This window comes from Lichenostomus cassidix, chromosome 5 (genome assembly GCF_008360975.1).
Source record: "Lichenostomus cassidix isolate B80296 chromosome 5, HeHo_3.0, whole genome shotgun sequence".
Classification (NCBI taxonomy): Eukaryota; Metazoa; Chordata; class Aves; order Passeriformes; family Meliphagidae; genus Lichenostomus; species Lichenostomus cassidix.
Window position 1 is genome coordinate 60896538 of NC_139486.1, and position 12351 is coordinate 60908888.

General features: G+C 48.5%; 1 protein-coding gene across 4 annotated transcripts; it reads right to left on the reverse strand.

The window, feature by feature from the left end:
* Positions 1-340: 340 nt before the first annotated feature.
* Positions 341-3967, reverse strand: FGF4 (fibroblast growth factor 4). Of its 4 annotated transcripts, XM_085063965.1 has the most exons (3): positions 3664-3967; positions 2760-2863; positions 341-1039 (listed from the first exon to the last, which is right to left on the reverse strand). In XM_085063965.1, the coding sequence occupies exons 1-3, from the start codon at positions 3965-3967 to the stop codon at positions 863-865; spliced, it is 585 nt and encodes a 194-aa protein (XP_084920091.1). In that variant the 3' UTR covers positions 341-862. The 4 variants fall into 4 exon arrangements, 1 of the variants encoding a protein (XP_084920091.1); XR_014852936.1 differs by lacking the exons at positions 2760-2863; positions 3664-3967 and adding an exon at positions 2046-2460 and having other exon boundaries at positions 903-1039; XR_014852937.1 differs by lacking the exons at positions 2760-2863; positions 3664-3967 and adding an exon at positions 2375-2460 and having other exon boundaries at positions 905-1039.
* Positions 3968-12351: the final 8384 nt, after the last annotated feature.

Genomic DNA, 12351 nt, shown 5'->3' on the forward strand with positions numbered 1-12351 from the left:
CTCCAAACATGAGAGGGAATTTGGTTTGAGTGAAGCAGAGCTGGTTCACACAGCACGTTCCACAGTGCGTTTGCTGGGGGAGGGACAGACACGTTATTTTTCAGCCTCATGCCAAGCAGTTGTACCAAATAAAAGCTCCCGTTAAGGGCCACAGTTGATCTCAGCAGAAAGCCCCAGCCCCAGCCCTGCTGAGGTGCTCCAGGCTCCCCGAGGAGATGGACTGCAGGGGAGTTCAGAGTTCAGCGCTGGCGGATCTAAAAACAGCTTTGCGGGGTGGCTCTGCAGCTCCCTGCGCCGGGTAAGCCGATCCCCTTCCAGCGAAATAGCAACGGGGATCAGGCATTGTGTGTGGCTCCACACTGGCATCCCACCCAGGCACCTCCTGTCCCAGCCCAGGAGATGCTTTGGGAGCCACCAGCGGTGTGGAAAACGCACAGGGGAGAAGGAAAACACCGTAAAAAAGCAACCAAATAAGCAAACAAACACTTGTACAACAACAAACACCATACAACACACCAACAGTGCAAAACCTTGGAAGGGAGGAGTTGGATGTCACCTGGCTTAGGATAGCAGCACACCTGTGATAACTCAGAACTGAATTAAATAAACCACAAAGCAGAAGACTTCTACTGTTGCACCATGAAATGAAAGACCTTGGGTTGGAGGTTTGTTTTGTTTTCAGAAATTTAAAAAAAAAAAAAGTAACTATAAATAATTTTTGTGACAATATATACAGATTTAAATAATTAACTTAAATATCTTACACCTACTCTTGCATAAAACTCTCCAGTAAAAGTGCACCATGTTTCTGCATCTGTTCTGCGTCTTCCCCTGTACTGAGGTAGGTCTGAAGGGAGATGTCTCAGATTCTAGGAAGAAAATGCGTCACTGTCATTGTGGGAGATACTTTATTGCCTTTCTTTGTTCTTCCATTTTTGCTCAGGGCTATGTACATCCCGGGGTAAATCCTGGATTCGTAAGCATTGTAGTTGTTTGGCAGGAGAATCTCTTTGAATTTGCACTCGTCATTGAAATGGGCCTGAAATGAAAAGGAAAGAATGAGAGGGAAGGAATTTTAAACATCAGGTGTGGAAATCTTCTTGCTGCCAGGTGTAGAAGGTGTGTTGTGGGCAGAAGTGCAGGTGAGTGCAGGTGAGTCCCCCCCACTTAGCAATCTTTTGAAGTGGCTTCTGAAGCTTCAAACAGGACTCAGGAGCTGAGGGTGGTTAGGGATGCTGTGCCCAGGCCAGGCACTACAGCTGAAGGTGGGAAGGACACCCATGGGAGGGACAGAGTCACGTTAACAGAGCTGAGGTGGGTGAGGTCCAAGCCCAGTTCTGTGGTCCTGCTCATCTCATCGCTCACTAGTTGTCCCACCAGCAATAAATTACCCAAGAGGCTGCAGAAAAGTCTGAATACTGGCACTTTCTCGTGCTGCTTGAGGAGAAAGAGGCATTTTAAAGCCACTCAACATGGACAGTATGTTTTGCTTGTTTAGGTTTAAAATCAAAGGAAGGGTTTGGATAACTTGGTTTAATGGATCAGGAAAACAGATCTGGCAGAAGGCAACCTTTCAGGGATGTGGTTCCATTTGCAAGTGCATACAAAGAGGGGCAGGTCCTGCAAGTGTCTTATCTGGAAAGGAACAAATGAACTCATCTCTTACTTTGGATAAAAACCCAGGGGCTTGTAAGGGAGGTCCCAGCCTGCCAAGCTGAACACTGCATGAGGGATTCTTTTACCCAGGACACCAAAGCAGCAGTGTCTCTAAGAAAGGATGCATTTTGGTGACTGATTCTGTCTGGCTTTTATATAAGCTAAAATCCTGTGTAACAGGACCAAAGCCCCAGGAAATAATTCTGGACGCTTCATATCTTCATGTGAAAATGCCCCAGTTAACTCTGATATAGTTTGACTCTTCCTCAGCCCAAGTTTCTTCAACGGATAGCTCGGGAACATGACATAGAAAATTCATGGGTGAGGAAGGAGAGGCAGGAACATGAGTTTGAAATGATGCTGGTCAGAGTCACTTATACAGAGCTGACCTCAAAAGCAGGAGGACAGCTCCACATGGGCGAGGATACCCCTGTTATTGTCCATCCCAAGTGTATTTTACGAGATGTCTCTATCTTTTCCAAAGATCAAATGTAAAAGAAGGTCTGTATCGTCTCCTAGTAGATCTTCCTTCTTGTAACAGAAGTGCAGCCCCCAAGGATGCTGAGCTGCCATGGGAACTGACTCTGTTCAAGAGCATGGACAAAGAGTGATCAATGGGTCACTGATTCATCACATCATAAAGGGTCACTCGTGGGCCCTGGCTGATCACAAGTTCAAGAGTTCTTCCTCTGAGAGATGGGGTGAGTGATTGCCACACCTGCTTAAGGCTGTTTGTGCTCAGATGTAAGAGGTCCATGGACTGAGCCTGGCTTGTGGTCTTGCCACACCAATGACTGCTCTGCTGGTCTGTGAGGTAGGCAAGATGTGCAGCCACGGTTGGGTGACTACAGTTTTTTGTGGGAACCAAGGAAGTGTGATGCAAAAGAGAGGGTTTCACTCCAAAATCTCAGTCAGCAGTGTAGCTGGGCTGCACACCTGCTGGCAAGGCACCGAGAGCTGCTCTGTGCTGCCCAGCCCAGGAGGGGCAAGGATGAGGCTGGGGCAGCTTTTAGCACCATGCACACATACCACCCCAGCTGGCCACACTCCCCTCCCCAGCTGGCCACACTCCCCTCCCCAGCACACACTCTGTGGCTACTTACAGATCCATAAAGTTTGCCTTTGCTGTTCATGGCCACGAAGAGTCCACTTCTCACTCCAAATATGCTCACCACGCCTCTTTCCACAGGAGAAATTTCCAGCAGACCTACGGAGGAGACACAGGAATCAGGGGGACAAAAGGGCGTGCCCCGGAGTGTGTGGTGACAGCGCTGTGCTCGCCCCCAGGCTCCCATCCCCGTGAGGATCCCCACATCCCAGCACTGCTGTGGGTGGCCACAGAACCCCAGCCTCATGCTCCACGTGCTGCCCTATGCCCCATGCTGGGACCTCTCTTCTTTTAGCTAAGGATCTATTTTTATTTTGCCCCCAGGCATCCTCTTGTGTAGACAAGGTTAAAATAAGCCGGAGCGTGCTTCGGGCAAATGAAACATTTGTCATCGCGCAGCTCGCATCCCTGCTCGCGGATCTTATTGTTTCAGTTGGATATCAGAGCCACGGGGCCACGGGGTTAAGTCCCCAGCAGATGCTTTTCAAGTTTGGGGGAGAGCTGGGCTCTCCGCAGCCCCTGCTCCGAGTGGGCGGCCCACGGCACCGCGGATCCTCCAGATGCTGGGGCCACCCCGCCACCTGATGCCTGCCGGCGGCAGGGGGACAGCAGGGCGCTGAGAGCGCTGACCAGCCGCTCCGGAGCGCCCGATGGGCTCCGCCGCCGCCCCGCTGCCCCGAGCCCCCGCCGCCCTGGGGGAGCCGAGGGGAGCAGCCCCGCCGTGCTGCGGGCGGCAGGGCTTTCTCGGGAAGCCAGCGATCTGCCATGCACCCCCCTGCTCTCGGGACACGCCGCTCCCCGGGGCAGGTGAATCGCTCGGCCGCCGCAGAGCTGCCCTCCGGCGGTGCCGGGGCTCGGAGCGTCCCCCCTGCCCCGCCCGGGGCTCGCGGCCGGCTTACTGTATCGGTTCTCGCTGTGGATGCCATCGATGCGGCCGTCGGGCAGGACCTGGATGTGGAAGCCGATGCCCACGTTGCAGTAGAGGCGCCGCAGCCGCTTGATGCCCAGGAGGTAGTCGCCGTCGCGGGCGGCATCGCGGCGCTCGGCCGGCAGGCGAGCCACGGAGCGGGCGAAGAGAGCCGCGTCCCAGCGGCGCTGGCGGGGTCCGGCGGGGAGGCGACCCGGGGGCGACCGGCCGCGCACCGCCCCTGGCCACAGCAGCCCCAGGAGCAGCGCCGGCAGCAGCGCGGCGGGGAGAGGCATCCCGGCTTAGGCGCGGCTAGCCACGGGCCGCCCGCCGCTCGCTCCGAAAATACGCTCGCCCCCCAGCTCCCACTTTATACTGAGGTCAAAGAAGGGCAGGGAAAAAAAAAACCAACAAAAGCCAAACAAAAAAGAAAAAAATTAAAAAGGGAAAAAAAAAAGAAAGAAACCAAAAAGCAAAGCGGAGAGAGGGAGGGAGTTTAGTGCTCAGTCCCCCGAGGATCTGCGGTTTCCTTGGGCTGGCTGCATGGAGAGGAAATCCCGGGAGCAAGAGCTTCTGAACTTGATCTCAACTCCAGGAGTCTTGTCTGAAGTGCTGATCTTCTTCTATAGCTGCTCAGCCATAGCGCTTTAGCCCTGGCCACGATATTTATATATCCATGTGCGTTGGTACCTATTACATCACCACCTACTGCTGTCTGCTGCAGCCCTCCGGTTTAGCTGAAAGTCAAATTATCACCCCTAGATGCTTAACAACTCTGAAGCGTCTTGAAGGGAAAGGGTGAGCCGCACTGGTGCTAAACAAGAGGGACAGCACAAAGTTTTATAAAGAAAAGGTCACATTTTACGCTCATCGCAGCAGCTTTTTTCTTTCTTTCTTTCTTTCTTTCTTTCTTTCTTTCTTTCTTTCTTTCTTTCTTTCTTTCTTTCTTTCTTTCTTTCTTTCTCTTTCTTTCTTTCTTTCTTTCTTTCTTTTCTTTCTTTTCTTTCTTTTCTTTCTTTTCTTTCTTTTCTTTCTTTTTCTCTTTCTTTCTTTCTTTCTTTTTCTTTCTTTCTTTCTTTCGCTCACTCTCTCTCTCTCTTTCTCTCTTTTCTCTTTCTTTCTCTCTTTCTTTGTTTCTCTCTTTCTCTCTCCCTCCCTCTCTCTCCCTTCCTCTCTTTCCCTCCCTTTTCCTCTCTTTCCCTTTCTTTCTTCTTTTTCTTTTATATCTCCTTTCTTTATATTTTTCTCTTTCACAAGTGCCTACAAATGCCAATGCAAGATAGAAAAATCAAAGAACGCCCAGCACACTTTCCCCCCAAGACAATGTATGACTATGTAAATCTGTGGAATTTCAGCTTTTGCTGTATCCAAGCGACATGGTTTACAGTTTGCTGGATGCAGGGAAAAAAATCCCTTCATTAAAAGCCAAAATAGGTGTTGAACGGGAGGTTTAAGACATGAAAAATGAAAGAACTTGCAGAGAAAAAAAAATAACAAAGGAAAGGACTAAGGTTTTAACAAAGATGAAAACATTTAAAGAGGCAGCAAGTGTTCAAAAGCGGTAATAAAGTTTTTGATTCTGAATATCCCTTTAAGAAATCTGGAGTACCAGGCGTGGAGCTCCCTCCTGGTCACTGTACTGACAGGGGCTGTAGTGCCACAAGTTCATTCCAGAGCTTCGAGCTGCCCACTCGTGCAAGTATTGCTGCACTTTCTACTGGAATGGTTCTTTTTTAATCTTCACTGAGATGCTGCTGCTGTGTCTTAATGATGCAGTTGTTCCTAGGAAATCACGTAATTCGGTTTAGGTTCGTGGAAATGAAGCTCAGGATTTAAAAGGAGGACAAGTTTCGACCCCATCAGTCTAGAATTACTTTGCTTGGAGCGAATCCCATATGTTTTGTCACCTCCCATAGCTTAAGCCTCGGCCCTCAACAGGTTTTCAGAACAAACAGGTGGGAAGACATCGGGACAATTTTGGAAGGTCCTGAATTAATTTGAAAGTGAGTTTCGAGGAGGGAGGGAGGGAGAAGTGGTTTGTGACTCAAGTCCTTTATAGCCCGAAGCCAGTTTAGTCTTTCACGCCACTAAAGCTCTCCTGCTGTTCCAGCAAAGGATGCGAGAGAAAAGAGAATTGCCCCAAGGCAGATGACAGCTCACCTAGGTGCGAAAATCTCTGACCTTCGCTAAACCTGAGCAAACTCTGGGGATGTGCTTTTATTTCTTCTTGTGAGGTGCACATGCCGCTGCTCTGGGGGTGATTGCAATCTCCCCGGTGGAGTTTTGTCTCAGCCTCAAACAAGTCCATTCCTTCGTGCGTGTTTAAAGGCAGCACAATTTAGATTTTTAGATTTAGATGCCCCATCCCTAGAAATGTCCCAGGTTGGACAGGGCTTTTAGCAGCCTGGTGGAAGTGTTCCTGCCCTTGGCAGTGTGTTGGACTGAGATGATCTTCAGGGTCTCTTCCAAACCTAACGAAAAGATAATTACTTCATTTTTATTTGCATCAGGTCCATCCAGACCCCTCTGACAGCCGAAGAGCTGCGTGGCTCAGCTCTGGATGCAAAGAGCAGCAGCTCCCAGGGCTGTGCTGGACTCCTTCTCCCTCCCCAGCATCCTCGGAGCTCTGTGATCCCACCTCACTTCAAACTCGCCATTATTTGCTCTCAGCAAACAGCCGTGGGTGAGTTTGGGATTAAGTTTATTTGCCTTCTGAGGGATAAGGAAAAGGAGTGGCACTCATGCTGACACACCTTCCAGCAGCTCCCCTCCTGCAGCTCTGCCTGGCCCTACTGCCACGGACAGCAGCTCTGCCTGGCCCAAAGCTGGGTGAGCTCCCAGCACAGCTAAAGCTCTGAGTTAGGGATGTGCCCTGGAGGCTCAGCAAGGGGTGATACCTTCATGCCTTTGGGGTGTATGGAAATGGGTCCTAAACCCCTGTTAGGCTCCTGGTCCCTATGTTTGCAAGGTCAGGAACTAAATGGTTGCACAGAGAATCCAGAATATTGGGTGGCATTGCCACAGTCTCACTGCTTAATAAGAGATGCTTCTGCAAACTCATTCTAAAACCTGACACAGAACTAAACATCACTCTTCCCATGAAGGCTGCCAATGAACTTTTCTGAGAGGAAAATCAATGAGTTTCCAATTAATAACAAAACAATGAAGTTTGGGTTTGCTTTCAAATTTTCTATGCTCATGTGTGTGTGAGCTTGTGCACAGGCTACCTACAGGTCCTGGGGCTACAAAATCCTCTGTTTTTTCTTGTTTGTACCTGGGAAAAAGCCCGGAGGGATGGAGGCAAAGCAGAGCCACACGATTTTCTGTTTGCACCAGGTGTGCATGACAGGTGGAAGATGCTCAACTTCGGGGTCTTCATGCTGTAACACAGATACTGTCAGGTAATTATTGGCACAGGAGACCATGAAAGCAGGATATTCCCTATGGAAGCTAAAAAAAAAAAAAAACCAGTGTCAGGCAGCCCAGGTCTCAATGACCCTCCAATGTGCCACCAGCTTTCAGGCAGTGAAGGGGAGTTGGGTGTCTCCAGATCATCCCATAGTTAATTCTGAACCTTCCATGTCATGCCATGTTCTGCTGCTATCTGTCCCTGCTCCTGGTGTCACACACTTCCCCAGCAATAATTTGGATACCAAACCAGGTAAAGTGTCTCCATCTCTGTATTGGCTCTCTTCCCTAAAGAGGACATGTGGATGTCACAGCTCAGACAGCTCTCCTTTCCAAATTCCTTTTGAATAAAGTATAACAAATGAGATATAAAAGTATAAGGTATAAAAAAGAAGAAAGGATTCACAGAACTCGAGTCCATACTCAGGTTCAATCCTCATACCATGGATTCTGAAAGAAAAGGGGAAAAGAAGAAGGAGTATGGAATACCTTTACAGCATTATTTTGCAATTGTACTGGCTTAGCAGCCATCCAAACCTGGCTGTGTGTCTGCCTTTCTAAAGGGATCTAGGTCCACAATTTAAAAACCAATTTACATATTTATTAACCCCAGTAAATTGATGTAAATGACCCTGAAAGTTGTTGCTCATGAGCTTTTCTCCTGAAGGGAAATATTTCACTGAGACCCTTCAGTCTGGAAGGGTGGGGAGTGCCCTGGAAGGGGCATGGAGAAGGAGATTGTGAGGAAAAAACACCTTTTATGAGGAGAAGAGAGAGAGGAGAGGAGAGGAGAGGAGAGGGAGAGGAGAGAGGAGGGAGGGAGAGGAGAGGAGAGGAGAGGAGAGGAGAGGAGAGGAGAGGAGAGGAGAGGAGAGGAGAGGAGAGGAGAGGAGAGGAGAGGAGAGGAGAGGAGAGGAGAGGAGAGGAGAGGAGAGGAGAGGAGAGGAGAGGAGAGGAGGCTGCCTGGAATGCCGGGTCGCTGGGATAGCTCAGCCATGCCGCCTCTGCCGCCTGCATAACACACATACCCACAGCAGCAGCCAGAGGCACTCGGGGCTTTTCTCCTCTCTCTGTTTGCAGCTGGTCTATTTGATCTGTGTGTGCCAGGGCTGTTTGCCGTGATCAAAACCTCATTATTCCCGGCGGTGCTGAGGTGTTCCTTGCTGGAAAAGGGCAGTAGAGTACAGCAGCAGGCAGCCACAGGGCTGGCCAGGCAGCAAAGGCCACAATAAGCTCCCTTGGGTGTGTTTGGATGGATTCAGGGAGGGGACTGACCATCCCGTGGCTTGGGATGGGTATGGATGCTTTCAGCAGCTGCTCCCTGTGCTGCTGGTGAGCTCGAGCAGTGCCACATCCCTGTGCCATGCAGAGGTCAGAGGGGACAGGGCTGTGCCCATCTGTGTGGCTCCTGCTGGCTCCCACAGCTCCGAGGGTGCAATTCACACCCCCAGCTTGTATCCACACTGCTCCTGTCCCCACTGCTGCAGGGATGGGTGCCCAGGGGAGCTGGGACATCAAGCCACAGCTGTCTGACTTTCTGGGTGCTCCATTCAGTGCCCTGGCAGCCTTTTCCTGGCTGCTGTGCTTGGTTTGTTCACTCTGTGAGGGCTGATGCTCCTGCAGCATCACTTCAGAGGTGTGAGGTGTGGTGTGGTGGCAGTGGCCCTCTGGGACACTCAAGGCCACTCACCAAGCAGCCTGACATGGTCATGGCAAGCCATTTGCTTGTCCTCCTGGCCTGTGAACAGCTCTCAGGAAGAAACACATCCAGACTATCCACTACACTTTCTGCTTCTCAAGCTGTCTCTCAGGCTGCAGCTTTGCTCAGTGGCTTGTCTTTCACTATATGTTGTCCAGATCAAAAAACTCCCAACCCTGCTGTCACCACTGCTCTGTATTTCCAGTTTTCTTTGCTCAGTGGCTTTTGCTGTGGTATCAGCACTCCTGATCACACATCCTTCCTGTTTTCCACCATCCTCTCTTTCCTCCTGTAGCTGTTCTACTCCTTCATCCATTCCCAGGACAAGTGCCCTTCATGGAAGTTTCATTCCCAGACCTGAGCTGGGTGGTGGGATGAGTGGAGAACATGGAGAGAACTCAGCAGCACCACTGGGATTCGTGTCCTTGAAGAGCAGGACTCAGCAGGAAGGGACCATGGGAAGCCATCAGTCCAGGCAGATCATTTGGGGCAAACATGTTCTGGGGTTTTGTCACAGCCCTGTGCCCCTCATCCTCATGTAGGCTGAGCCAAAGCTTGGGAGGGAATCTGCTAAGAACACAGATGGGGAAATACATTCAGGAGTCTCCAGTTACTGATGTTGGTCTTCCTTGGAAAAGTTTGTTCCCAGCCAGGCTCACTCTTCTGCTAAAGCTGATGCTTTCACACCCACTGCTGACATTTCTGCATGGGCTGTTTTGTCCTTCCTTGTCCTGTATTCTTTTTACCTATTGAAATCATAAACACTTTAAAACTAAAAATACACATTTTTTTCCTTCTGTCAGATTATGACACACATACTTCTGCTGATACACTACTTGTCACTGTGCCAAGCAAAACTGGTGAAAGGAAACATAATAGAAAACGAGTTTTGAGAATCAGAGTAAGTGTTTGTTAAGCTTATTTTTATTATTATTATTGTGGGAAATAGTAGCTTAAGTTGACTTTTTTGTGTGAGAATGTTTTAGCTGACTTTGAACGCAGCATAATTGGTTTACACCAATCTGTTCAACATGTGGCCTCTCTTGCATGAATCATTTTTTACCCGTGGCTAAAGGGAGGAAAACTGGCTGTTGTAAGCAAATGACGTGTATTGCTGAATTTGAAAACTCCCTAGCAAAGCAGCACCTAGAATCTGTCAGAACATATATGGACACAGCTGCACAGCCCATAACCTCGCCGAGCATGCAGGAGACCAGCTTTTCCAGTTGACCTTTCGTGTCACAACTGTGAAACAAATCCTCTGCTTTCCTGACACCACCAGTGGCAACGGCTTTATCTCTCACTCTGGAGCACAAAAAGCCCTGAAAACAGGTAGAGAACCAGGTCAGCATGGCATTGCTCCTGATGGAGCCAGCCAGGAGCATCTGCAGGGCTTTGCTGGGTGAGTTTTGGAAAAGCAAACTGCAAGCCATGAGCTATGCACAGGTAAGCTTGAAGATCAACCAGCATGGATGTTTCTCATCAGATTGTCTCGTTGGAGGGCAGTGGCAGCAGCAACATCTCAGGTAATATCTATTTTCTCCCCCTTGGCTGGGAAAGCGAAGCTAAGAAGGCAGAACTGTGGCTGAGCAGCACATTGCAGCAGTGTGCAACACAAGTGATCTGTCAGCAGCCATGTCAGTCATCTGTCAGCAGCCATGGCCAGGGGATTTGCCAGAGTTTTCTCTTTGTGCTGCTGAGTTACAGGCCTTGCAGATCACAAGGGGAGCCAGTTCTCCCTCCAAGTTCGGATCACACGAGACACAAGGAAATAAGATTGGGATGGATGATCCTTGTCCAGGAAAACCCCCTTGACACCAAGAAACCAGCAGAGATGGCATGGCTTGATTTTTGATTTAATAATTTCAATCCCCTTGCTATTCAAGGCCCAAGAGCAATTTTGTTCTAGCCAACCATTTTAATATGAATTATTTTTACTTTCTCACTTCAGAGATAAACCTGCAAGAGCTGCAGTAACATCAGCATTACAGGATTTAATCCATCAGGCTAGGAAATGACAAGCAAAAGAAAACAATAAAAGCTGCTTCTCTCCTTTTGGATGATTCCTCATGCTGCTCTGTGAGCACATTTCCCACAGGCTTTGCTTTTGTTCCTGCAGGTGAGAGAGGGAACAGGACAAGGCTCTGAGTCAGTTTGCTCCATGAAGCCATGCAGCCTCCTTAGCTCTCAGCAATGAACATTGAAGATTTATAATAATAATAATAATAATAATAATAATAATAATTATTATTATTATTATTATTATTATTGCTACGTTTCAGAATATGTTTCTATTTGGACCAGAAGAATATCAAGTTTCCTTCCTGCCAATGAGCTCTGCAGGAAGAGATCCCCAGGGAATTAGCTCAGATACTTACCTGGCTTGGGACTGCTCTTCAATAAGCAGCATGAGTTAAATGCAAATTAGAAATTATGAATTTGAAGATTGTTTTGAGATAAAAAACAGTCTTAAATGAGGCAGTCAACAACACAATGAAGGCTTTGGTGTTTTTAATAATTTCCAGGACCAGCTTGTGATTCCCTCCATTGATTAGAACTCAGCCAAGTGTCCCTCCTGAGTGTGTGTGTCCTACAAATGCTGAGTGCAGTAGTGTGGATTTAGATAATCTAAACCCTGTCAGCTGCCACATCCCAGCAGCTTCTTCCCAACATTTTCCCTTTGCTACCACCCACCTGAAACAACAGGTGAATTATTGCATGAGAGGTGCTGCTGAGCTCATTTCCATGCAACTTCTGAGATAATGGGATAAACTAAAATAAGCTGCAGCTCCACCAAGGGTGATCCCTAGCAGAGACACTGGTTTTGTGTCAGAGCACACCCTCTGAGGATGATTATTTTGATATAAAACTCCATGCAGGTCTTTATTGATGTTAGCAGGAATGGAGGATGCACACAGAGCTGCTGCAGTCAGGACAGCAGGATGGGAATCACACATAACAGAGGGAAAACTCCCTGCCCAGGGAATTCAGACAGTGCTGTGCAGTCACTGCTGTGCTATTTGCCTCGTGCTATATCCAGGCACAAAATATTCCACTCAGTCAGAGACACAGCCAGAAAAAGCCCTGCGAACCCCAAAGTCTTGGAGTCTTATAATAAGCCCTGGAGCACACCCTCCTCCACAAAAGGAGCCCAGCAGTGCTCCCAGTGACCTGCCAGGGACACACTGCACGCAATTGATTCTGTATTTAAAGAGGCAAAAAGCACAGGGGCTGCTTTCAGTGCTTTCATGGCCATCTAGCATTGCTCTGGACCTGGGAAACAAATATTTTTGGTTCCCCTGATGAAATTTCATGATGCTGGAATGAGGTATTACAAAACTATCTGGAGTTTTCAGAGTATCCAATAATTTCTGTGGTTAAAAACTAAATTTGGATACCAGTATTGAGTGAAAAAAACATTCTGTCATTTAAAAAAAAAATCCTTTCAAAATTAATCTGTCTTCTTTTCCCCTCTCCACTTCCCAATTTTTAATTTGCAAATTTATATTCCAGAGAGATGCTGGACCAGCACACTAGGAGGCTACTTGAAGTTCAAATGCAAGATTTCAGAAA